At 31.8% G+C, this 23536-nt stretch overlaps 3 protein-coding genes across 5 annotated transcripts; all 3 read left to right on the top strand.

Moving 5' to 3' along the window:
- The first annotated feature begins 226 nt into the window (after positions 1–226).
- On the top strand, positions 227–4049 carry LOC126671342 (probable LRR receptor-like serine/threonine-protein kinase RKF3). The gene is made up of 2 exons (XM_050365110.1): positions 227–414; positions 2240–4049. The coding sequence occupies exons 1-2, from the start codon at positions 227–229 to the stop codon at positions 4047–4049; spliced, it is 1998 nt and encodes a 665-aa protein (XP_050221067.1).
- Positions 4050–4679: 630 nt separating this feature from the next.
- On the top strand, positions 4680–15056 carry LOC126671339 (uncharacterized). The gene is made up of 37 exons (XM_056104928.1): positions 4680–4772; positions 5080–5262; positions 5376–5438; positions 5571–5660; positions 5925–5984; positions 6061–6126; positions 6212–6277; positions 6466–6541; positions 6747–6811; positions 7099–7191; positions 7274–7354; positions 7438–7522; positions 7606–7712; positions 8133–8192; positions 8270–8323; positions 8420–8479; positions 8742–8856; positions 8944–9055; positions 9785–9792; positions 10822–11012; positions 11483–11545; positions 11624–11713; positions 11805–11864; positions 12158–12223; positions 12298–12363; positions 12450–12525; positions 12617–12681; positions 12770–12862; positions 12969–13049; positions 13135–13219; positions 13324–13367; positions 13479–13541; positions 13758–13817; positions 13904–13957; positions 14052–14111; positions 14466–14580; positions 14794–15056. The coding sequence occupies exons 2-37, from the start codon at positions 5086–5088 to the stop codon at positions 14910–14912; spliced, it is 2889 nt and encodes a 962-aa protein (XP_055960903.1). The 5' UTR covers positions 4680–4772; positions 5080–5085; the 3' UTR covers positions 14913–15056.
- Positions 15057–17685: 2629 nt separating this feature from the next.
- On the top strand, positions 17686–23194 carry LOC126673559 (sugar transporter ERD6-like 5). Of its 3 annotated transcripts, XM_056104956.1 has the most exons (18): positions 17693–18052; positions 18516–18578; positions 18683–18772; positions 18857–18916; positions 19240–19305; positions 19390–19455; positions 19544–19619; positions 19713–19777; positions 19889–19981; positions 20675–20755; positions 20841–20925; positions 21029–21072; positions 21183–21245; positions 21459–21518; positions 21610–21663; positions 21759–21818; positions 22129–22243; positions 22936–23194. In XM_056104956.1, exons 1-18 carry the CDS (start codon positions 17816–17818, stop codon positions 23052–23054), a joined length of 1497 nt encoding a protein of 498 aa, XP_055960931.1. In that variant the 5' UTR covers positions 17693–17815; the 3' UTR covers positions 23055–23194. The 3 variants fall into 3 exon arrangements, 2 of the variants coding, with proteins under 2 accessions (XP_055960932.1, XP_055960931.1); XR_008790298.1 differs by lacking the exon at positions 22936–23194 and having other exon boundaries at positions 17686–18052; positions 21763–21818; positions 22129–22218; XM_056104957.1 differs by lacking the exon at positions 21459–21518 and having other exon boundaries at positions 17692–18052.
- The last annotated feature ends 342 nt before the right edge of the window (positions 23195–23536 follow it).

The following is a 23536-nucleotide window of genomic DNA, read 5'->3' as shown; positions in this document are numbered from 1 at the left end:
ATTCCTAATTTCTTTTGCAATGTTCAAGAATCTTATGCCAACTAGCAACACTTTTACAAATACATAGGAAAATTAATAAATGTTACAAATTGTAAGAAATTACAACAACAATCAAAGATAACCCAGTTATTGAGGGTGAGAAGTGATTCACATCAGGTCCTTTGAAAGAGAATCGTTCTTTGTGGGCAAAGGCCGGCGGCAGCGACTGTAAAAAGAACCCGACTACATGGTTGATAATATTATCAGTGACGAGTGGTCGGTCGCTGCAGCTACCGGTGCTGAGTCGCCGGTCTTCCCCGCTGCCGGTGATGAGTCGCCGGTCTTCCCCGCTGCCGGAGATGAGTCGCTGGTCTCCGTTCCAGTCGGCGAACACCCCACTATTGCTACTGTTGGTGATGAACACAAAGCATCTCTGTAAATTGAAGAAAATGATATTTTCTGTAAAGAAATGGGAAAATAAGATATAAAGTGTATATTGGGGTTGGTAATAAATGTAAACATTTGAAACGGTGGGTATTTGAGAAAAAATAGCCCGTGTTTATGATTGTTGTGTAATTTTCTCTTTAATATTTGAAATTACAGAATAAGATTCAAAGCAATTTGTGGTGAATTAAATCAAAGGGTAATTGCTAGAGTCAGATTTACATGCAGTTTAATTGATTCATTGTAGTAAATGATGCGTAATAACTATTTTAATTGGTTTAAAATTATTTAAAATATAAAAAATCAAATAAATTCAGAAATTTATAAATGTTAAATTCAGAAATTTATTTTGGATTCAATTATTGTCATTTGGATTGATTTTTAATTTCTTTAAATATATTATTTAATTAATTTCAGTAATGAATAATATTATAACATTTTAAACTTATATTATAAGTATAGCTTGGAAAACATATAGACCAAGAAAAAAGCTGCTACATTTTTTTTTGTTGAGTGGACACTTGACAGTTCAAACATTTTCTCATTAGAATAATGACTTCAATTAATTTTCGGATAAAGGGTCAAATTTACTCTGTTTTATGGTCCTTAATTTTGTATTATCAGAGAACGGTTCAAACCCTTCGCCTAATCCTCACATACTATCAATTAGGCACGAGTATAGTCGTTTCAAGTTATTTTTACAGCGAACTAATGAGCATTTGTAATAATATTTTTTAATTATTATTTATTTTTTATTATTAGATATTTCAACAAGATAAACATCTCATTGTTTTATTGTACGAAACCATTACGTTGTACTCTATAATTTTAGGTCGTTAGAGCATCCCCAATGGACTCTCTAAAATTGTAAAACGCTTTAAATTAAAGAGTTTGACAATAAATTAGTAGAGAGTGAAAATGGCTCTCCACATGTAGAGAGCCATTTTCACTCTCTACTTCATTTTTCAAATAGTAAAATTTAAATTTTAAAAAATAAGGCGGTTATTTTTACTTTTTAAATATTATATTTTTACTTTTAGTAAAAAAACTGAATAAATAAATAAATAAAAAATTATTTTATTAATATTTAATATTTTATTAATATTTTTTATGAAAACAAAATAAAATAAAATTTAATCTTAGAGAGGCAATTAATTTAATATTATTATTATTTAATACTTTTATTTTATTATTAATTATTAAAATTATATACAATAAAAAACTGATATTAAAGAGTCAATTAGAATAAAATTTTAAATATCACTCTTTATCTTTAAGATGCTCTTTATTTTATATAAGATACTCTTCATTTTAAAAAATATCATTAGAGATGCTCTTAGTTTTTAGATCGGATCATAGTGAGTGGTGAACACGTTCATGTAATTTGGATGTTAATTGTCAGAAAATTTAAAAATATTTTCCTCAATTGATTTAAATTACTAAATATGAGTTAATTGATATTGACGCACGGAACTTTGCTAAAAAAGAAATCAATTTCAAAAGCTCATCCAAAAGCAAGTGATTGTAACTTTGTAGTCTACTAATTAGACAAATCATGATTCTTTCATTTCTTTTACAAATTTTTAGTCAAGACTCAGTCTTCTTCTTCATTACTCACTTTGCCGCCCTTTTTTATATATATCCACTAACTGCCAAAACCGGCCATTAACTGACAGAATCTGAGACATTATTGTACCTTCCGATAAAATTGAGGTTAATCTAAATCCTGTCAAACCTTAAACATGTCTCTCCCTCAATCCCTTCTGTTTCACTTACTATTTTTCTTACCATTAACACTGTTTATTTCAAATGTAAGTTGTCAGAATATTACTTCAAACAAAACCCTAACTGAACCTTCTTCATCATGTCCGTTAAATTTCGACGTTCTCTACGATCTTGCCATGGAGGCTCCTCCACGGCTAGCCCTCGTCGACGTGCCGAGTCAATGTCAGTACATGCAGAAAGGAATTCTGTTTGTCCGATCAGAATATCTCAGAATTCACCGATCTTTTGTTCCTCCGGTCGATACGAGTCATTCTTGCTGGGAGTTATATCGCAGTTTAGTCGCAGAGTTTCTGCACAATTTCGATGTTCAGGCAACTTGTGGGTATCATCCTGAATGGGTTTCGGAGACTTTCAGGAATATTACGAGACGGGAGGAGTTCGAGAAATTATTTCCTGTGTCGGAAATGAATGAAATGAGGGTTTCTTGTAATAAATCTTTGGGGATTGAGTCTGTTTGTCAATCTTGTATTCATAAACTGTTTATTCTTGAGAAGAATTACCTTAAGAATCGGAAATTTGATAATGTTTCAGATCCTGCAGATTATCTGTTTATGTATGCAGCTGCTTTTAGCAGTGAACTCGGGCCGAGTGATCCGGCAATTGCGAAATGCTTGTTTACGCTCGAGTTTTCGAGTCCGGTCCCCTCCGATAAGAAGCATAAGCCTGTAGTTTCTGGTGTTATCTTAGGTTGCATAATTGGTGTGTTAGGAGCTTCTGTTTCTGTTTGGTTGTTTTGGGTTCTGCATAAGAAATTTGGGAGACAAAAGAAGAATTTTCCTGCTCTTAAGGATGAGACTAGTTGGGATTTTGGATTCGGACTGCACAGAAGGAGTGCTAGTCTAGTGAAATTCAGAATTGATGAAATCAGAACCGCGACGATGAATTTCTCCCGGAATTTTATAATCGGAAAAGGCGGATTTGGCAATGTTTACAAGGGGGTTTTGCCGGACGGCTCAGAAGTTGCGTTTAAACGATTTAAAAACTGTTCTGCTTCAGGAGATGCAACTTTTGCACATGAGGTTAAAATAATTGCAAGTGTCAGGCATGTCAATCTTGTCGCATTACGAGGCTATTGTACCGCAACAGTTAACTTGGAAGGTCATCAACGAATTATTGTCTGCGATTTAATGCGTAACGGAAGCCTTTATGATCATTTGTTCGGATCACCAGGAAAGCTCAGCTGGCCAATTCGTCGAAAGATAGCTCTCGGAACAGCTCGAGGATTGGCTTATTTACATTACGGAATCCATCCTGCAATCATTCACCGAGATATAAAAGCGAGTAACATTCTTCTCGACGAAACATTCGAGCCAAAAGTAGCGGATTTCGGCCTGGCGAAGTTTAATTCACAAGGAATGACACATTTGAGCACCAGGGTAGCAGGAACTCTCGGATATGTTGCTCCAGAATACGCGTTATATGGAAAATTAACTGAAAAAAGCGACGTTTACAGCTTCGGAGTCGTACTTCTCGAGCTTCTGAGCGGAAAAAAAGCATATGAAAACGACGGGGAGGAAGTTTCTTTATTGACAGATCGGGTTTGGTCGCTAGTGAAAGAAGGAAGAGCAATAGATGTTATTGAAAATGATATGCTAGAAATGGAATCTCCAGAAATGATGGAGCAATATGTTCATATAGCTGTGATTTGTGCTCATCCGTTACTACAGGCTAGGCCGACAATGTATCAGATTGTGAAGATTTTGGAAACAAATCTGCAGCTAGTTCCCTCAACTCTGGGAGATTATTTCACTTCAGGTTACATGTCGGGTTCTTCGATCACAAGCGATGAACAGAATTCGGATAGAAACACAGAGGAAAGCTTAAAAGTGACAATTGTTTGACAGGAGGAAAATGATTGTGTTTTTTTTTGTATGATTAGTCCATTCAATTAATTGTTTTCTCCCTTATGCTAAACTGTATTGTATAGAGAAGATAAATTAAGAAATTTAGTTACAAAAATTGAGCCCTAAAATTCCTGCTACTTAACTTTGGCGATGATAATATTACAGGGACGATTTTTACTTTATTCATAAATCCGTCACAATTTTTTTCAAATAAACAAATTGTAATAAAAGTTAGGAAAATTCTTGCCAAGACCTGATACATGAAAAATTTAAAATTAATCTAAAAAAATATAACTGATTAGGACACGTCAGATCGACACATATGACATGTCATTAGATCCTATCCAACATTGCATTTACGGAAACATTAGGACAAGATCAGCAGTGGTTTTGCTGTAATTTGTATGATATAATTATAATCATTAAATTACTTAATTTTTATCTGCATTTCAATATGCTCTGCCTAAACACAAAAATTTAACTAAATTTTAACTTTGAATGGCTGTCATTAGATAAATATTCATTTACAATCCATATTAGATTAATAGCCGCAAAAGAATTAGATTTAGTTGTGGGTAAAGCTAAAAATAGCAAACTACTTAGAACTAAAAAAATCCCCGTAAACTAATCACACTTAAAACAAATCAATAAATTTAAATTTTAAACAAAAAAAAGTAATCAACTTTTGCATCCCATAACATAATAACATCCCCAACTAAGGTAAGCAAATGGGTATTAATTTGTACACATAAATGTTTCAATTTCTTTTAATCTTTTGCTCTCGCCATGATGTGCATTCTTGATTTTGGCACGGACATTCATTCAATCAACTATCTAGTTTCGGAAATATTTTGGACACAGATAAAAGTATCTTTATTTTTCACATAGAAAACCTTAAAATAACATTGTTTCGTCGTGTCATGTTCAAGTGTTCCGTTTTCCTGTGTCCGTGTCCGTGTCCGTGCTGCATAGATTTTGGAAAGTGGAGACTCATTTTTTTGTTGGTTTTCTTGAAAATGATTATTAGAAAGAAATGGCAATCCCTGAAGATGTTGAAAGTCGTGATGGAAGTTTGTTGGAGCCATTTGTTGGGGAAAAGAATGGAATTGATAAAAAATATGAGACCAGTGAGAAAAATGGTGGAACCCTTGGAATGGTTTTTCTCAGCACTGGTATTGCAGTTTGTGGGTCTTTTATATTTGGTTGTTGTGTAAGTACTCAAATTTATTGCTTATTCATTTACCCTTATGAAAAAGATGTCACCTTTTTTGTTAATTCTCAATATTTATTTGAATTTTGATATGAGGGTTTTGAAAATTTCAGGTTGGATATTCTGCGCCTACCCAGTTTGGTATTATGGATGAGCTTAGCCTTTCCTATTCTGAGGTGACAATTTGACATTTGATAATTTTATTTAGCTTTTATTATCATTCTTTAGTTGGTGGTCTTTTAATTGATAAAATTTACAGTTTGAGTTTGATATTTAGGTCTGGAAAAAATTCTGTTGTCATTTTGCAGTACTCAGTCTTTGGATCCATCCTAAATATTGGAGCTATGATTGGTGCTGTCACAAGTGGGCGAATTGCGGACTTTATCGGCCGGAAAGGGGTAAATTCCCTCTTTAATATCATATGAAGGTTTTATTCTTGATTAGGAGTGCACAAAAACTGAATCGAATTGAATGATCGAACCGAATTTGGTTTGGCATTATAAAAATGTTTGGATTTTTTGGTTCAGTAAGGAAGTTTCAGTTTAATTTTGCTACAAACAGAACCAAAAAAACGAACTGAATGAGTAAATTCTTGTAAATTTAGTTCGATTTGGTTCAAGACTGTTCTGTGCTCAAACTTAGAATTTATACTAATTTTGCAGGCTTTGAGGATGTCATCATTCATATGCATGGCGGGATGGATCGCAATCTACTCATGCCACGTATGTTATATAACATATTCTTAAGTTTAAGCTTAAGAAAATGTTTAGCCCCACTCACTCTTAATGTTCTTGGCAGGGATCTCTGTTGCTTGATTTTGGCAGATTTTTAACCGGATATGGCATTGGTGTTATTTCATATGTGGTAAGTAGATTCTCTGTGTCTGTAATTAATCTCCTGTAATAAGGATATACAGGTTCAAACTTTTATTTTCTTCCAAATCAAATAGGTACCCGTATTCATTGCTGAGATTACTCCCAAAGAACTCAGAGGAGCATTAGCATCTGCAAATCAGGTATAAAACTAGAATGACTTCTAAGGCGATTTGAAAGTTATTAGTCTGGTTTACATATGTAGATTACTGAAACAACTTCGATTTGATACATTATGAGTCTCGTAGCTCCAACTAAATCAAAAGTTATGATTCGGTAAAGATTATTGCTCCGCATTATTATCTTAATTGTCTGCCTTTATTTTCTGCAGTTCTTCATTGTTGTTGGAATATTGGCAATCTATTCATTAGGTGCACTTGTTAAATGGAGGATCCTTGCCCTAATAGGTCAGTGATGCTATATCCTTATTGTCCAGTCCTACATTTCGGATTTTAGTTTTTGTTTCTGAAAATGCTTCTGAAGCTCTACGTTTATAACTTATTTTTGTAAAAGATATGGTTTCGGCCAATTTCCGTTTGGGCGTTTCCGTTTCCGTGCTATATAGATAGTACTTGATCAATAAGGCTAAGACTGAATTATATTTCATTACAGGAACCATCCCATGTTTTGTTGTGATTGTTGGTCTTTACTTCATTCCAGAGTCTCCCAGATGGCTGGTAACATTCTGTTTCTTAAATTGTCACGGAACTTTTCATCACAAAGTTTTGTAACAGAACTTTCTGTCAAAAGTTTTTGTAACAGAGACTGTCCTCACAAAATTTTATGACTGCATTTTCTGTCACAATTCCGTTGCAAATTCTAAAAATCCGTCATAAATCCTTCACAATTCTGTCACAAATGTTCGCAATTGAACTGTTTTTTTTCAGTTATATCACATGAAAACAAAACAATAACTTGAAAAAAAAAAACAAGATGAGGCTAATGAAGCAATTTCAAAACACAGGCAATGGTTGGTTGTGAGGGCGAGTTCGAATCATCGCTTCAGAAACTTAGAGGATCTAATGCTGACATTTCTCAAGAAGAGAGTGACATTATAGTAATTCACTCCCCTGCTCATTTTATCTAGTTTAGTGATACACCACTTATAAAAAAGCTGAATGGCATGTTTTCTGTTTCAGGATTCTTTAGCCCTTATCAGAACACTCCCAAAAGTAACCGTACTCGATTTGTTTCACCCACGAAACATACGATTTGTCATCGTAAGCATCGATCTCTTATCCCGAAGGATCTAATCTTTATGCAAATTAAGTTTCATTTGGATGGATTATCCTGTAAATTGTAGGTTGGAGTTGGATTGATGGTGTTTCAACAATTTGGTGGAATAAATGGAATTATTTTCTATGCTGACCAAATTTTTGCATCAGCAGGTGATTTAACATTAAATTAGTTGCTTAAAAATCTCAATTTTTTTCCTTTTTTTAATCTAAAATGAATTCCTCTTGTAACTCAGGAGTTTCTCCAAGTATGGGAAGTATTCTCTACTCTGGATTGCAGGTTTTTGTCACAGCATGTGCTGCAAGCATAGTTGATAAAGCTGGAAGAAGACCACTTCTAATAGTAATTCACCTTATTTACTGCTCACATTTAAATTTATGGGTTAAATTTCTTACGGTCACTGAACTATAGGCTTATTACACTTCGGTTTTCATTGTTTCATTTGTTATATTTTGGTAACACAACTTCCTTTTTTAAAAAAACATGAGAGTATTATCGCAATTCCATTCAATAATTGCTATGTGGCAATGTCATGTAAGTTTCTATCGGCCGCATAAGCAATAATTTGCATGAATTCACTGAATAATCTCCCTCTGTTGAGAAAATGAAAGTCGAGTTACCAAAATATAAAAACGAAAGAACAGCCACCGTAATGTAAAAAACGTATAGTTTAGTAACCGCAAAATTCACATTCAGCCCATCAGAATGGTAAAAGAATGAATATTTTTATTTTATCTGTAACTTTATGCTGTTCTATGTCAGATTTCTGCTTGTGGATTGCTTCTGAGCAATCTGTTGATTGGAACTTCCTTCTTATTAAAGGTATTCATCAATCAGTTCAAGGTTTCCAAGTTCATAAGCTTATAGGGATCCTGATTGCATTATGTTTTCTGTATCAGGGACAAGGTTTAGCTCTCGAGTTGGTTCCGATCCTAGCAATCACTGGTGTCATGGTAATTGAGCAGAACACTAGCCGGAAATTATACTGTCAGAATGCCGATTTCAATTTTAAAATAACAAATTCTGATCCTTTTTTTTTTGTTTGTCAGCTTTATATAGCCTTCTTTTCAATAGGAATGGGAGCAATTCCTTGGGTTCTAATGTCTGAGGTATAACATCAAGATATTTATATATATAATACTTGTAGAATCCTAAGTGGCACGGACATTTCATTCGACGTTTCTCGTTTCGCAAGCGTGTCATAAACTTGACATTTCGGCCATGAAACTTCTGTTTAGCATAAGAAATCTTAAATATTCTGTCATGTCCATGTCCAAGTGTCTCATTTCTCTGTATCCTTGTCCGTGCTACCTAGGTAGAATCTTTAGACTAAGATCATAGTTTCTAATCTAGTGCAATCTTGAATTGCAGCTGTTTCCATTGCATCTGAAAGGAATTGCAGGGAGTTTGGTGACATTGGTAAACTGGTCTGGTGCATGGTTTATATCATTCACCTTCAATTTTCTTATGAGCTGGAGTTCTTCTGGTAATCATTATAATTAATTTTCTATCGCAATTAACGGTAGCTTCATGCCATAACCTGAATCCTGATGATGTTGTCTGGCTTACATAGGTACATTTTTCTTGTATGCTTGCATATGTGCCTGCAATATCTGTTTCATTTCCAAATTGGTGCCCGAAACGAAAGGCCGAACACTCGAGGAGATTCAAGAATTTGCAGATTAGTTCGAACTGAATAGCAGACATAGATTCATGAACAAGAAAATAGTCAAGCTTCTGTTGAGTGATAGAACACACATGTATGGTGATATAGGCTGTCTGCATTTACTTTGTACAAGAAATTATAAACAAGTGGAAAACTAGTTTTAAAAATCCATTAGATAGAGCTCAAAGTTTTGTGTATATCTTTTTCTCGGAAAATTCAAAAATTATATATACTACTAACTGAAGCACAAACGACAATTTTTTTGTGTTTGATATTGTATTAGTTTCAACAAAAATAAAAGGTCTAATGTCTTAAAAAAATCTGACATTTTATTCTCTTTTTAATTCTATCACGACATTAAAAATTAGTCAATTTTACCCTATTTTGCATTTTTTCATTTCAATTGTACCCTGAAACATAAAATTGACCTTTTTTTTATTTGGCAAAAAGTTCACAAAAGTTCTCTAAATTGACCTTTTTGCATTAGATTAATTTTTTTATATTAAATTGACTATTTTTGAAGATTTGTTTTGATTTTTTTTTGAATTTTTGTCAAATAAATAAAAGTCAATTTTATGTTTAAGAGTACAATTGAAATGAAAACCCTTATATGCCAACCCCTCAAATTGGGATGTTGGATTATTTTTAACTGATTTTTTTATAAACTCTTCTTTTATTTTATTATTCTCATAAACATGGAAGGATTAAACATAACCCTTACCTTCCTTTACCGTCCTTTACAGTACAGTCGACCCTGTAATAGTTAATATTCTATAAATTAATAATTCTAATAATTAATAGAAAATTGAGAGAACCAACTTCGTTCCACGTCGGATAATTAATAATTTTATTATTTAATAATTAATAAAATTTAAAATATATTCTACATGAATATTAATTATTAGAGAGATTTTTTTTAAGAAATATATAACAATTGATGATTTATTTGAGGCAATACTAACCTTAATTCATAAAGTGGAAGTTAAAATACCATCAAATTATGTCTTTCTTATTCTTTTGAGAAATTTTAAAAAAAGATATTAGATAAACAAATTAAAGTAATCTCTAGTATAAAAAATATTAAAAATTATTTTACTTTATGAATACAAATTCTTAATAATTATTTTTTGATTTGATATCAATTGATATTTTTTAAATTGAATATAAAATTGTTTCTTTTAAATTGAGTGATTGTAAAGTGTATTTAGTTAGTTTTTCTATAATATAATATTAATATTAGATCTATTAATGTAGATGTTTTAAAATATCTTTTATAATTTTTTTATACAAATTCAATAAATTAATAATTCTAGTAATTAATAAATTTTTAATCCACCATGTATATTAATTATCAGAGGGTCGAGTCGACTGTACTTTACTTTAAAAACAGTAATTTACTTTACTATCTTCTCTCCCAAACAGAACCTAAATCTTAGTTGATGTAGGACAGCTTTGAAAAATGAAAGGACAAAGATATAAAGCCACAAGACACACTGGGCTCCAAGAATTTAATTGCACACTCAACTACCACACTTGTCAATCATTTTGAGTTATAACGAAATTTTGCCATTTTTTTTTATCAAAGGTGGGAATCGACTCTTTCGAGTCTCATTTGTTAGTTGTTAGTTACCGAGGCGTGGTTCGAACCCACAACCTCTTGATGCACTTAGAGGTGGCTTAGCCATTTAAGCTAGGCCCACATTGGCAATTTTTTTTTTTCGCCACTTGATGATCCCATGGAAAAGGGTAGGTAGGAGATTATATAATTGGGGACAAACAGCTGAGACACTCAGCGCCAAGTCATGGGGGAGAAAGAACCACAAGAAAACACAGAAATTTCAAAACCATTACTTTCAAGAGACAATATTTGTGGTTTGGTTGATGAATGTGGTGTGAAATCAAGCCAAGATGTCACATTTATGCTCATCTTCACCTCATTTATTGTTGTTTGTGGCTCTTATATTTCTGGAAATGCTGTAAGTCATCCTAATTTTCTTTAATTTTGTTCTTGTTTACTGGTTATACATTTTTTTTATGAATTAGGGGTTATACATTGCATGTACTTAATTTTGTTTTTTGAGTATAGAGTATAGATTAAAAACCCAGATTAAGTTTGAGAATTATGTTTGTATCAATGATATGCGGTGAGTGATTAGAATCAAGGGTTTTTTTATAGTTATGCTGCTTATGCATGAATTCATAGTGATATAGTTATCTAGGAAGTGAAAATATTGTGCTAAGTTCTACTAGTTAGCACGAACACTTCATTCAATCAACAAACGTTTCGGGCACTTGACGTTTCTGACAGGAAACTTCATTTTTTACATAGAGAACCTTGAAATATCACCGTTTCGCCGTGTCCGTGTTTGTGCCGTCAGATTCCATCAATATAAAAGTAACTCGTGATTTTGTCATTAAACTTATTAAGGTTTATGATTGATTGTAGATAGGGTACACATCACCAGCTGAATCAGGCATTTTAGAAGATCTGGGTATTTCTTTGGCAGCAGTAAGGATCATTACTTCAACTTTTGGAGTAAAATAATCATACATTGCTCTAAAATTTTATTTATGTTCTTGTTTGCAGTTTTCCCTTTTCGGGTCACTGTTGACAGTTGGAGGACTAATAGGAGCAATATTATGTGGGATGGTCGCAGACCTCCTTGGTCGAAGAGGCGTAAGTTACCGAACCTTTTTTTTTGTTCTCCAATTAGTAATGATCTCAATCAGCCTCCGAATCTTTGATTTATATTTGTCGTTTGAAACAGGCAATTTGGTTGTCAAGTACATTTTGCATAGTGGGCTGGCTTGCAGTTGCATTATCAAAGGTATTTCTCGTCTTTTTCTAGGTTTCGGAAATTTATTGCTCTCCTTTGATGAACAACAAAGATTATTTAGTCTTAAGTACCTAACAAAAAAAGCATTTGGCTTTGATAGTAGCATAACAAATTATGGATTTTCATCAAAGAGCAAGTAGCATTAGAATATGACTTCTTCATAAAGCTCAACCAACTTAAATTAGATGGGGCATAGTTCTTCTTGATCAAATTTTTTAGTTTATTTTTCATGTTTTTGTTTTCCTCTTTAAGACATAATGTAAATGTGTAATAAATGTTCACAGGGTGTCTGGTCACTCGACCTGGGAAGACTGTTTCTGGGACTTGGATCGGGAATTTTTTCCTATGCGGTCAGTCTAATGAACGGTTCGATTGCACATTTTGTCATGTTCAATCACTCAATTTCTATAGTTGTACTTTGTAGGTACCTATTTATATTGCAGAAATCACACCGATGAATTGCAGAGGAGCATTTATGTCTCTTATGATGGTAATATCATCCAATCTGATACGTAAATTTGGTTGTCTTTTTATAATCTTCATTATTTGGTTTCTTGAGGTTTCTCCACCTTCTAGGTTATGACAGGTAGTGGCATATCGTTAACATTTGTCCTCGGTTCCGTTTGTAGCTGGCGCATTTTGGCTCTACTTGGTAATAGTTTGCAAGTTATTTTATTCACAATTTCATGCTAATCAAATTTGAAAGCAGTTCCATGAAAATAATTTTATGGTTTTATTCACAGGTATTATTCCTTGTTTAATTCAAGTCGTTGGTGCATTCTTTATTCCCGAGTCGCCCAGATGGCTGGTGAGTCCAAATCAGAGTTATGTCAGACGTAGTAGTCAGATTTTTTTCCCAATCTTCATAGTTAAAGTTTGAGTACAAACTTTTTCAGGCAAAAGTTGGTCGAGTAAAGGAGTTAGAAATTGCTCTTAAGAGGCTAAGGGGAAAGAATGCTGATATTTCTCATGAAGTAGCTGAAATCATAGTAACTTTTCAGCTTAATATCTACGCACAAACCAACCATAGTAAGAATCGAAATTGAAGATTAATATGATACTTAATGGTTTGCATCTTTTGACAAATCTAAACAGGGTTATGGACAAAACTTGAATCAGATAGCAGATGACGGAATTAAAGAGTTATTCAAGCAAAGATATGCGCGTGCAATTATTGTGAGACTAATATCTTCCTCTTCACTCCGTTTCCATTTCTCCTCTTTCATGTTTTACACACTGTTTTGATTTAAACTTGGAACAGATAGGAGTTGGCTTGATGTTATTGACACAGTTTGGAGGGCTTAATGGTTATATGTTTTATATGAGCTTTATCTTGGAATCGGCAGGTAATTGAGGTTCCGACGACAAGGAATTTCTGCATAGCAACATTATGTTATCTTGTAACTATGAATAAATGTATATGTATATTTGATATCTTGTCGCATTGCAGGTTTCCCAGGTGATGTTGGGTCTATGTTAACCGGTATTGTTCAGGTGTCTTGGGTTTACCAATCATCAGAATTTGATATATGCTTAAGATGCAACAATCTTTAGATACATATATAGCTATATGATCCTGATCCGCGGTTCATATTTTTACTACAGATAGTGATGAACATTTTCGGATTATTATTGATCGATAAATACGGAAGGCGCCCTCTATTACTAGTACGTATAAAAATTTGAATCTCATAAGTCATAACCAATCAGAGAGTGGTAATAATTGGAATTCTCACTTAGTGAGAATTTGTGGAGGTCTTGCCACACAATAACATTCATCTATTAAGATGTGAGTTTATCACTTCTACAAAAAAAGAAAAAAATTGTAACGCCTAAAATAGAATATCGACTGTAGTTTTTTTATCATACTATTTTACGTTTCAGGTTTCTTTGGCCGCAATGTGCTTAGGTTCAGTGTTTACAGGATTGTCCTTCCTGTTGCAGGTTCCGAAATTACGCAAGTTAATTAATTATATACATTTCTTTTCAAGTCTATTTTCTTGATTGTTGACACTTCTATAAGTTTACAGGGACACCATTTCGGAAATGATTTCACTGGAATTTTAGCACTTATAGGAGTATTGGTAATGTAAATTGTCTAAAACATTTATTTAAGAGTTACAAATTGCATTATCATATCAAATTATCGCAAAATAAAATAATTTATCGTGCTATTAGGTAGCCATAGGATCTGTTGCAATGGGTATGGCAGGAATACCATGGATTATAGTAGCAGAGGTTTAATTGTCCATAGCTTCATCATACTCATAAGTTGCTAATTTTATCAACAAAGGTTCATTTCACCCTTCAACTTGGTAGAAAAGATAAAAAAATATTCAAGTTCACGTTTTATGACAAAAAAGTCCACAACTTGTCAATTTCGGGTCGATTTATACCATAATCTGATGTTGGTTTTTAATGGTCAAGGGTGTTGAACCGACTCAATATTGACGCGCTGTGAGTTTTTTTGTCATAAAACAAAAACTTGGACATTTTTAATAATTTGTGCCAATTTAGAGGGGTTAAATGACCCTTTTCTGCTGACATTATAGAATATTGTTCAAATCAAATAATGGTTTTTTTTTGTGTCAGATTTTTCCTGTAAATATAAAAGGTTCAGCAGGAAGTCTAGTGAATGTGGTCAATTCAATTGGGTCCTGGACTGTTGCCTACACATTCAACTTTTTATTTCAATGGAGCTCACCAGGTAAAATAAAAGAACAATCACTATCATTTATGAGGTTACCTAAAATTTAAAATCTATTGTTTCTCTTCGATTTTTCGATATTAGATAATTGAGAGTCTTATGAGTTTCGGTTAATAGAATAAAATTATCACAAGAAAAACAGTAAATTTTTAAAATTTAAGAGAAAAATGATAATTTAACGATCGATTTTATGCGATTTTGTTTCCCGTGCAGGAGTATTTTTCATGTACGCAATCATGGCTGCAATGGGGATCATATTTGTATTGAAGTTGGTACCGGAGACAAAGGGACGAACACTTGAAGAAATTCAAGCATCAATCATAACTCAGTAAACTTAGTATCAATCTTCATATAAGAGAGTAACTTAATTCCATAATGGAGATGGAAAATGCTACTATTCGATTCAATTATTTTGTATCAAATTTTATTCCAACTGCTATTGTTGTTATTTAAATAAAAAAATTATATTCACATCAGACATTATATTAAAGTATGTAAATATGTCTTCAATAGTAAATAAGCTACTTTTAATATACCCTCAAATTTTTAAAAACGGCTCAACTGTACTTTATGTTAAATGGCGTATCAACACCATTTAGGTCATCTCCAACAGCACACCAGATTGCCAATTTGGTGTGCAAATCCAACAGTACTCTATATCTAACTCTATTATAGTGTACCTTATTTTTTTACTCTATATATAAAGTCATATTATTATAGTGTACCTTAAAATAGAGTACTGTTGGAGAACAAAATAGAGTAACTCTATTTTACTTTTAGTTTTCTATTTTATTATAAATTTCGTTATTAAACATTTGTTAGTTTTTGTTACAATATAGTCCAAATTAAAAATGTTCGATTTAATCGAAAATTAAAATATGTAACATTAAGTAATTTTTTTGTAGTAATTAATTGAACTCTTTATAAATAAAATATATTTAATGTTTTTTATTATTTAATTAATATTTTTTAAATTAGCAAACATAGTTAAAAATACATATATAAACATATTTAGTAAATATATTATTAAAATTAATAATATATTTTATTATTAATAAATATATGAATGTATTTTGTAAGTGTTGAATAGTTCATGGGTGTAAGTGTAAAATGTTTAAAATTTTATTGTTTAGGAATATGCTGAGAATATTCTTTTAGAATGAAAAATAAAGTTAGTTGTTGGAAATGAAACACTGTAGCAGTGTAGTTTTAGTGTAAAAATCACACTATTTTTATTGTTGGAGATGCCCTTAGAAAAGGTAAAAATGCAGTTTTGCCTTTATGTGACGGAGGTTTAAATTCGCTCACGGTTCCTGAATTTGGAGCCTTCTATCATCATCATCACCGCCTTAAGAATCAATTTCGGCTCACAAATCCTTGAGTTTCGATTTCAAAATGACAAAATTCCTACTGTTAACACCGTTAAAATTTCCTTATATGGCATTTTAAAAAATAAAATAAAAATTTAAATACATTCCATGTCATTTGATACGTCAATAAAACACCTTAAAAATCTAAAATGCTCAAAATGCTCTAAAACAAAAAAAAACTTAAACAATTAAAAAATACAAATTAAAAAATTTACCCAATTGACGCTGGCGCCCTCTTTACTTCCGACCGCTGTCCTCAGCCGAACCCAGCTAGGTTTGTTTGTTCGTCCTAAGGACGAAGTGAGGGGCTGACAAAGGGTGATTGTTGACGGGCTGTGACAGTAAGGGAGTTTGATAATTTATTTTTTAGTTTTCTAAATTTTAGGATTTCAGGGGCATTTCTTATTTTTAAGGAGTTCTACTGAGGTGATGGATTGAGTTTTTTTTAATGCCATGTAAGCAAATTTTAACGGTGAATGGAAAAAATTGCCCGTAAGGAGTTTTGTGATTTTAAATCGAAATTTAGAGTTTTTTTGGATTGAAATTGATTTTTAAGGACGGTATTAATAAAAGAACAAAAATTTCCTCCAAACATAGTTGAAGGAAACTCCTGCAATAAATATTGAGATGCTGCCACGTATCATTTAATAAAATGGTTAATTTAACATTTGATTTCAGCTAATTAACTAGTTGAATTCAAGTACTAAACCAATTAATTAACCAGAATTAATATAAACCTAAACTAAAAGCACGTACAATGTGGGGTTTTTTTATTGGTATAAATTCTGATTAAAATTAAGGTACATAATTTTAAATACTATTAAAACATCAAATTTAAAAATAATCTGAACTAATATTCCGTTAATTATGGTCCACTCCAACTTCCTCCAAAATTATATATCAAAAAACAAAAAAAGTACCAAATAATAGATTGTTTAATTTTGTGCTAAAATAATTTCACCAAAAAATATATTAGTTTATACCATGTGATTCCACGTTAATTTATACAAAAATATAAATTTATATTATGTATTGAATTTTTTGTATAAATTTTTTTTCTACTCAATTTATATTATTAATGATATGAACAGTGCATGGGTACCAACAATTGTCTAATTATAATTATATAAAAGTTAAATTAGTAAACCAGTTTAGTACCTACTGGTTAACAAACCAAAATTAAATGGTTAATTGACTATTTTATCAAGACAAAAGAAAATAACGTGGCAGCCTCTCAACACATGCTGCAGGAGTTTCCTGCAACTACGTTTGCAGGAAAATTTTGTTCTTAATAAAAAAGGTCCAAAATCAGAAACTGTGGGTGATTTTAAGCCGATGACGGCTGAAGTATTTCAACTTTTTATAAAAAGATTATGATTAATTTTTTTTTTTTGATAATTAGTGGGTGGGAGAGCGCTTGTGGGAGGAATCAATCCCATGACCTAGCAGATTGCTGCCTAGCGTTTATACCGTTTGAGCTATAGCCCATCGGTATTAATAATTTTTGTTTAAAATTAATTTTTTTTAACAATTGTTTCAACTTTAATAATATTTTAGACATAATCATTCAAATTAAAAAAATATTATTTTAATAATATTTAGAATTATTTAGATTATTTTTCAATAGATAGAAAAATATGATATGCCCCAATATTTAAATAGGACTAAGACTTACTATAAAATAAAATTATTTATTACTCCATATAGTAGCTATAATTAAATAGGACTAAATTCTACTACAGTGTTTGAAAATTGAAAAGCCACAGTTGCTCAATAATTTCATGGACACTCAACTCAACTACTACAGTACCTGTCAATCATTTTGAGCAATTAAGTACCTCAATTATAACCAAATTTGCCACTTGATGATCCCATGGGAAAGGGTAGGTAGGAGATTATATATATGGGAACAAACAGCTGAGACTCAGAGCCAAGCTATGGAGGAGAAAAAATCACAACAACTATCAAAACCATTAATTTCAAGAGAAAATATTTGTGGTTTGGTGGATGAATGTGGTGTGAAATCAAGCCAAGATGTCACATTTATACTTGTATTCACCTCATTTATTGTTGTTTGTGGCTCTTATATTTCTGGAAATGCTGTAAGTAATCCTAATTTTGTTCTTGTTTAGTGGTTATACATTGCATGTATTTAATTTTGTTTTTGCGTATAGAGTATAGATTAAAAAACCCAAATTAAGTTTGAGAATTATGTTTGTATTAATGATATGCGGTGAGTGATTAGAATCAAGGGTTTTTTTATAGTTATGCTGCTTATGCATGAATTCATAGTGACAGTGTTATCTAGGAAGTGAAAAAATTTGTGCTGAGTTCTACAGATTCCTACTACACTTCATTCGATTAACGTGTTCTGTTTCGGAAACATTTCGGACACAAAACTTCATGTTTAACATATAAAACCTTAAAATAACACTGTTTCATTTCGTTTTGCCTGTCTAGGTGTCATGTGTCCCCGTGTTCGTGTCCATGCTGTCAGATTCCGTCAATATAAAAGTAACTCATGATTTTTTCATGCAACTTATCAAGGTTTATGATTGATTGTAGATAGGGTACACATCACCAGCTGAATCAGGCATTTTAGAAGATCTGGATTTATCTTTGGCAGCAGTAAGGATCATTACTTCAGTTTTTGTTTCTTTATTTTGGAGTAAATATATAATCATTAATTGGTATAAATCATTCAACAATTTTAATTATGTTCTTGTTTGCAGTTTTCCCTTTTTGGGTCGGTATTGACAATCGGAGGGCTAATAGGAGCAGTATCATGTGGGATGGTCGCAGACCTCCTCGGTCGAAGAGGAGTAAGCTACGAAACTCTTTTCTTGTTAATTAGTAATAATCAATCAGCCTCCAGATCTTTGAATTATATTCGTTGTCCAAAACAGGCAATTTGGTTGTCAAGTACATTTTGCATGGTGGGCTGGCTTGCAGTTGCATTGTCAAAGGTATTTCTCGTCGTCTTCTAGGTTTCGGAAATTTACTTGCTCTCGTTTGATGAACAAGAATGATTATTTAGTCTTACGTACCTAACAAAATAAAAAAAAAAGCAATTTGCTTTAGTAGTAGCATAACAAATTATGAATTTTCATCAAAAAAAGCTTGCTTGAGCAAGTGGCATTAGAGTTGTGACTTTTTCATAAAGTTCAATCAACTTAAATTAGTTATTTTTTGCATATTTATTCTTGATCAATTTTTTTAGTTTACTTTTTATGTTTTCGTGTTTTTTCCTCTTTAAGACATATCGTAAATGTGTAATAAATGTTTTCAGGGTGTCTGGTCACTAGACTTGGGAAGACTGTTTCTAGGACTCGGATTGGGAATTTTTTCTTATGTGGTTAGTCTGAAGAACGGTTCGGTTGCACATCTTGTCCTGTTCAATCACTCAACTTCTGTGATGTACTGTATTTGCACTTTGTAGGTACCTATTTATATTGCAGAAATCACACCAATGAATTGCAGAGGAGCCTTTATGTCTCTTAAGTTGGTAAATTTATCCAATCTGATATGTAAATTTGGTTAAGTCTTTTTATAATCTTTATTATTTGGTTTCTTGAGGTTTCTCCACTTTCTAGGTTATGACCGGTAGTGGCATATCGTCAGCATTTGTCCTCGGTTCTGTTTGTAACTGGCGCATTTTGGCTCTACTTGGTAATAGTTTGCAAGTTATTTTATTTCCGAATTTCATGCTAATGAAAATTTGAAAGTAGTTCCATGAAAATCATTTTAATGATTCATTTATAGGTGTTATACCCTGTCTAATTCAAGTCGTTGGTGCATTCTTTATTCCGGAGTCGCCCAGATGGTTGGTGAGTGAGTCCAGATCTGAGCTACATCAGAAGTAGTAGTCAGCTTTTTTTTTTTTTCGATCTTCATAGTTAAGGTTTGAGCTGCCGATTTATGGATACAAACTTTTTCAGGCAAAAGTTGGTCGAAAAAAGGAGTTGGAAATTGCTCTTCAGAGGCTAAGGGGAAAGAATGCTGATATTTCTCACGAAGTAGCTGAAATCATAGTAACTTTTCCGGCTTAATATCTATGCACAAACCAACCATAGTAAGAAGGTTTAATTCCTTAAAAAAACCCCACCTTGTATTTTTTTTTCGTTTATACCCTGACCTTATAAAAACACCATTTGTACCCAATTTTGAGTTTTTATTTTTCATCTCTACCCAAAAGCATTAAATTGTACTCTTTTCATTTAAAAAAAAAGTTTAAAACAATCCTTCATTTTTAACTTATATACTAATTAGATATTAATATTATTAATAATACAAAAATACCATCTTTTTTAAAAAATTAAAAAATAATAATAATTTTTTTTAAGTTTTTTAAAAAATATTTCCGACAAAATATTAAAAATAATAATAATTTTTTTAATTTTTTATTATTTTATCAAATTAAAAAAAAATTATTTGGATGTGTTTGATTATTTTTTAAGTTTAAGGATTTATTTGTATATTTTAAAATAGAAAAAAGTATGTTTTAAACTCTTTTTCAAATGAAAAAAGTACAATTTAATGCTTTTGGGTAGAAATGAAACATAAAAACCCAAAATTGGGTACAAATGGTGTTTTTACAAGGTCAGGGTATAAACGAAGAAAAAGTGCAAGGTGGGTTTTTTTTAAGGAATTAAGCCTAGTAAGAATTGAAATTGAAGATTTATATGATACTTAATGGTTTTGCATCATTTGACAAATCTAAACAGGGTTGTGGACAAAACTTGAATCAGAGAGCAGATAACGGAATTAAAGAGTTGTTCCACCAAAGATATGCGCGTGCAATTATTGTGAGACTGATATCTTTCTCTTCACCCGATTTCCATTTTTCCTCTTTCATGTTTCACACATTGTTTTAACTTAAATTTGGAACAGATAGGAGTTGGCTTGATGTTATTGACGCAATTTGGAGGGCTTAATAGCTATATGTTTTATATGAGCTTTATCTTGGAATCCGCAGGTAATTAAGATTCCGACGACAAGGAATTTCTGCGTCAAAACATAGGTTATCTGATAACTATGCATTAATGTATACTTATATTTGATATCTTGTCGCATTATAGGTCTCCCAGGTGATGTTGGATCTATATCAACCGGTATTGTTCAGGTGTCTTGTGTCTACCAATCTTAAAAGAATGATATATGCTTAAGATGCAGCAATCTTTAGATACATATATAGCTATATGATCTTGATCCCCGTTCATATTTTTACTGCAGATAGTGATGAACATTTGCGGATTGTTATTGGTCGATAAATATGGAAGGCGACCTCTATTACTAGTACGTATTAAAATTTGAAACTCATAAACAATCAGGAAGAGGTAATGATTGGAATTTACACTTTGTGAGAATTTGTGGAGGTCTCGCCACACAATAACATTGATCTATAATTAAGATGTGAGTTTACCACTTTTACGAAAAAGGTAAAAAAAGCTGAAACGCGTAAAGTAGAATATTGACTATAGTTTTTTATCATCCCATTTTGTGTTTCAGGTTTGTTTAGTTGGAATGTGCTTAGGTTCATTCTTTACAGGATTGTCCTTCCTGTTGCAGGTTCCGAACTTACGCAAGTTAATTAATTATATGCACTTTTGTTCTAGTCTATTTTCTTGATAGTTGACACTTCAATTATATAATTTTACAGGGACATCATTTTGGAAAGGATTTCACTGGAGTTTTAGCACTTGTAGGAGTATTGGTAATTAAAATTGTCTAAAACGCCTATTTAAGAGTTGCAAATTGCAATATCATATATTAAATTATTGTAAAATTAATGTTTTTTTGTGCAATTAGGCAGCCATAGGATCTATTGCAATGGGTATGGGAGGAATACCATGGATTATAGTAGCAGAGGTATTATTGTCCATCACTTGAACATACTCATAAGTTCCTAATTTTATCAACATATTTATAATAATGCTTCAATCATTTTTTGACACTTCATCCAAGTGGGTAAAACGAGCTAAATTGCCAAGTGTGAGGTTGTGTTTTTTTTCTTTCAAACAACGAACTTTACCTTATTTGATCTTTCGTGTCAAACTTTGGGGACAAAATGAAACTTTGCTATTTTTAATATTTTGTGCCAAGTTAGAGGGGTTAAATGACCCTTTTTTTTGCTAACATTATAAATAGGTGAAGTCAAATATTGTTTTTTCTTTGCCAGATATTTCCTGTGAATATAAAAGGTTCAGCAGGAAGTTTAGTGAATGTGGTCAGTTCAATTGGGTCATGGGTTGTTGCCTACACATTCAACTTTTTATTTCAATGGAGCTCACCAGGTAAAAAGAAATGGACAATTACTATCATTTATTAGGTTACCTAAATTCTAAAATTTATTGTTTCCTCTCCTATTTTTAGATATTATATAGGGGCCGTTTGGTTAAAAGTTGGGAATCGGAATGGGAATGGAAATGAGAAGGAATGGGAATGATTGTTTTTATTTTTTGTTTGGTTCAAAATTAGTGCGGGAATGGGAATGGGTAAAATTTAATAAAAAAATATTTATTATTTATTAAAAATACTTTTTTTTGTTTTTTTAAATATTTTTTTATATTAAAAATTTAATTTTTTTAATTTTTTTTAAGAAATTAAAAAATTATTTAAAAAATATTTTTTTTATTATTTCAAATATACTTTTTATAATAAATATTTAAAAATAATTTTATTTTGTTGATTTTTGATTCACATTCTCAAAAGTCCATTCCCATGGGGTAGGGAGGGAATGGTTGATTCTCATTGAAGGGGTAATCACATTCCCATTCCTTAGTACATTTTAACAAAACAAACACAAACAATGTGAATTCCCATTTCCATTCTCATTCCCCTTTTTTTGGCGTATCAAACGGCCCCTAAAATTCTTACAAATTTCGGTTAAATAGAACTAACATATCACGAGAAAACAGTAAATTATTATTATTTTAAAAAATAGTAATTCAACGATTTATTTAATGTGCTTTTGTTTCCGGTGCAGGAGTATTTTTCATGTATGCAATCACAGCTGCAATGGGGATTATATTTGTATTGAAGTTGGTACCGGAGACGAATGGACGATCACTCGAAGAAATTCAAGCATCAATCATAACTCAGTAAACTTAATTTCAGTCTTAAAATTAGAGGGTGACTTAATTCCATAATGGGGATGAAAATGCTATTTGATTCAATTATTTTGTACCGTATTTTATTCCAGCTGATATTATTATTCTTAATTTTAAAAGATTAAATTATATCAATTATGTGTCTTCACATCAGACATTATAAAACAAAGCACGCTAATATGCCTTTAATGACTTTAAAAAGATACATATCCTCAAAATATGAAAATCGGCTCAATTGGATTTTCTGTTAAATAGAGCTTTTATATTGATTGAAAGAGGTATAATGAAACAAATTTTAAAATAGTGTGAGTGCATTTGAAATAAAAGAAAGCGTTAATTACATATAAGATCACCACCTTTATACGAAATTTTAAAAATAATACGACTTTTAAAACGTGTTAATTCAGGGCACCACCTTTCGTTTCTTTTCAAAAACAACATCGGCAATTTTTTGATGTGTTTTTGCTGATATGATAT

Source organism: Mercurialis annua, linkage group LG3 (genome assembly GCF_937616625.2).
Source record: "Mercurialis annua linkage group LG3, ddMerAnnu1.2, whole genome shotgun sequence".
NCBI classification, from domain to species: domain Eukaryota; kingdom Viridiplantae; phylum Streptophyta; class Magnoliopsida; order Malpighiales; family Euphorbiaceae; genus Mercurialis; species Mercurialis annua.
The sequence above is the reverse complement of the archived record's forward strand: the minus strand, read 5'-3'. Positions and strand labels throughout refer to the sequence as shown.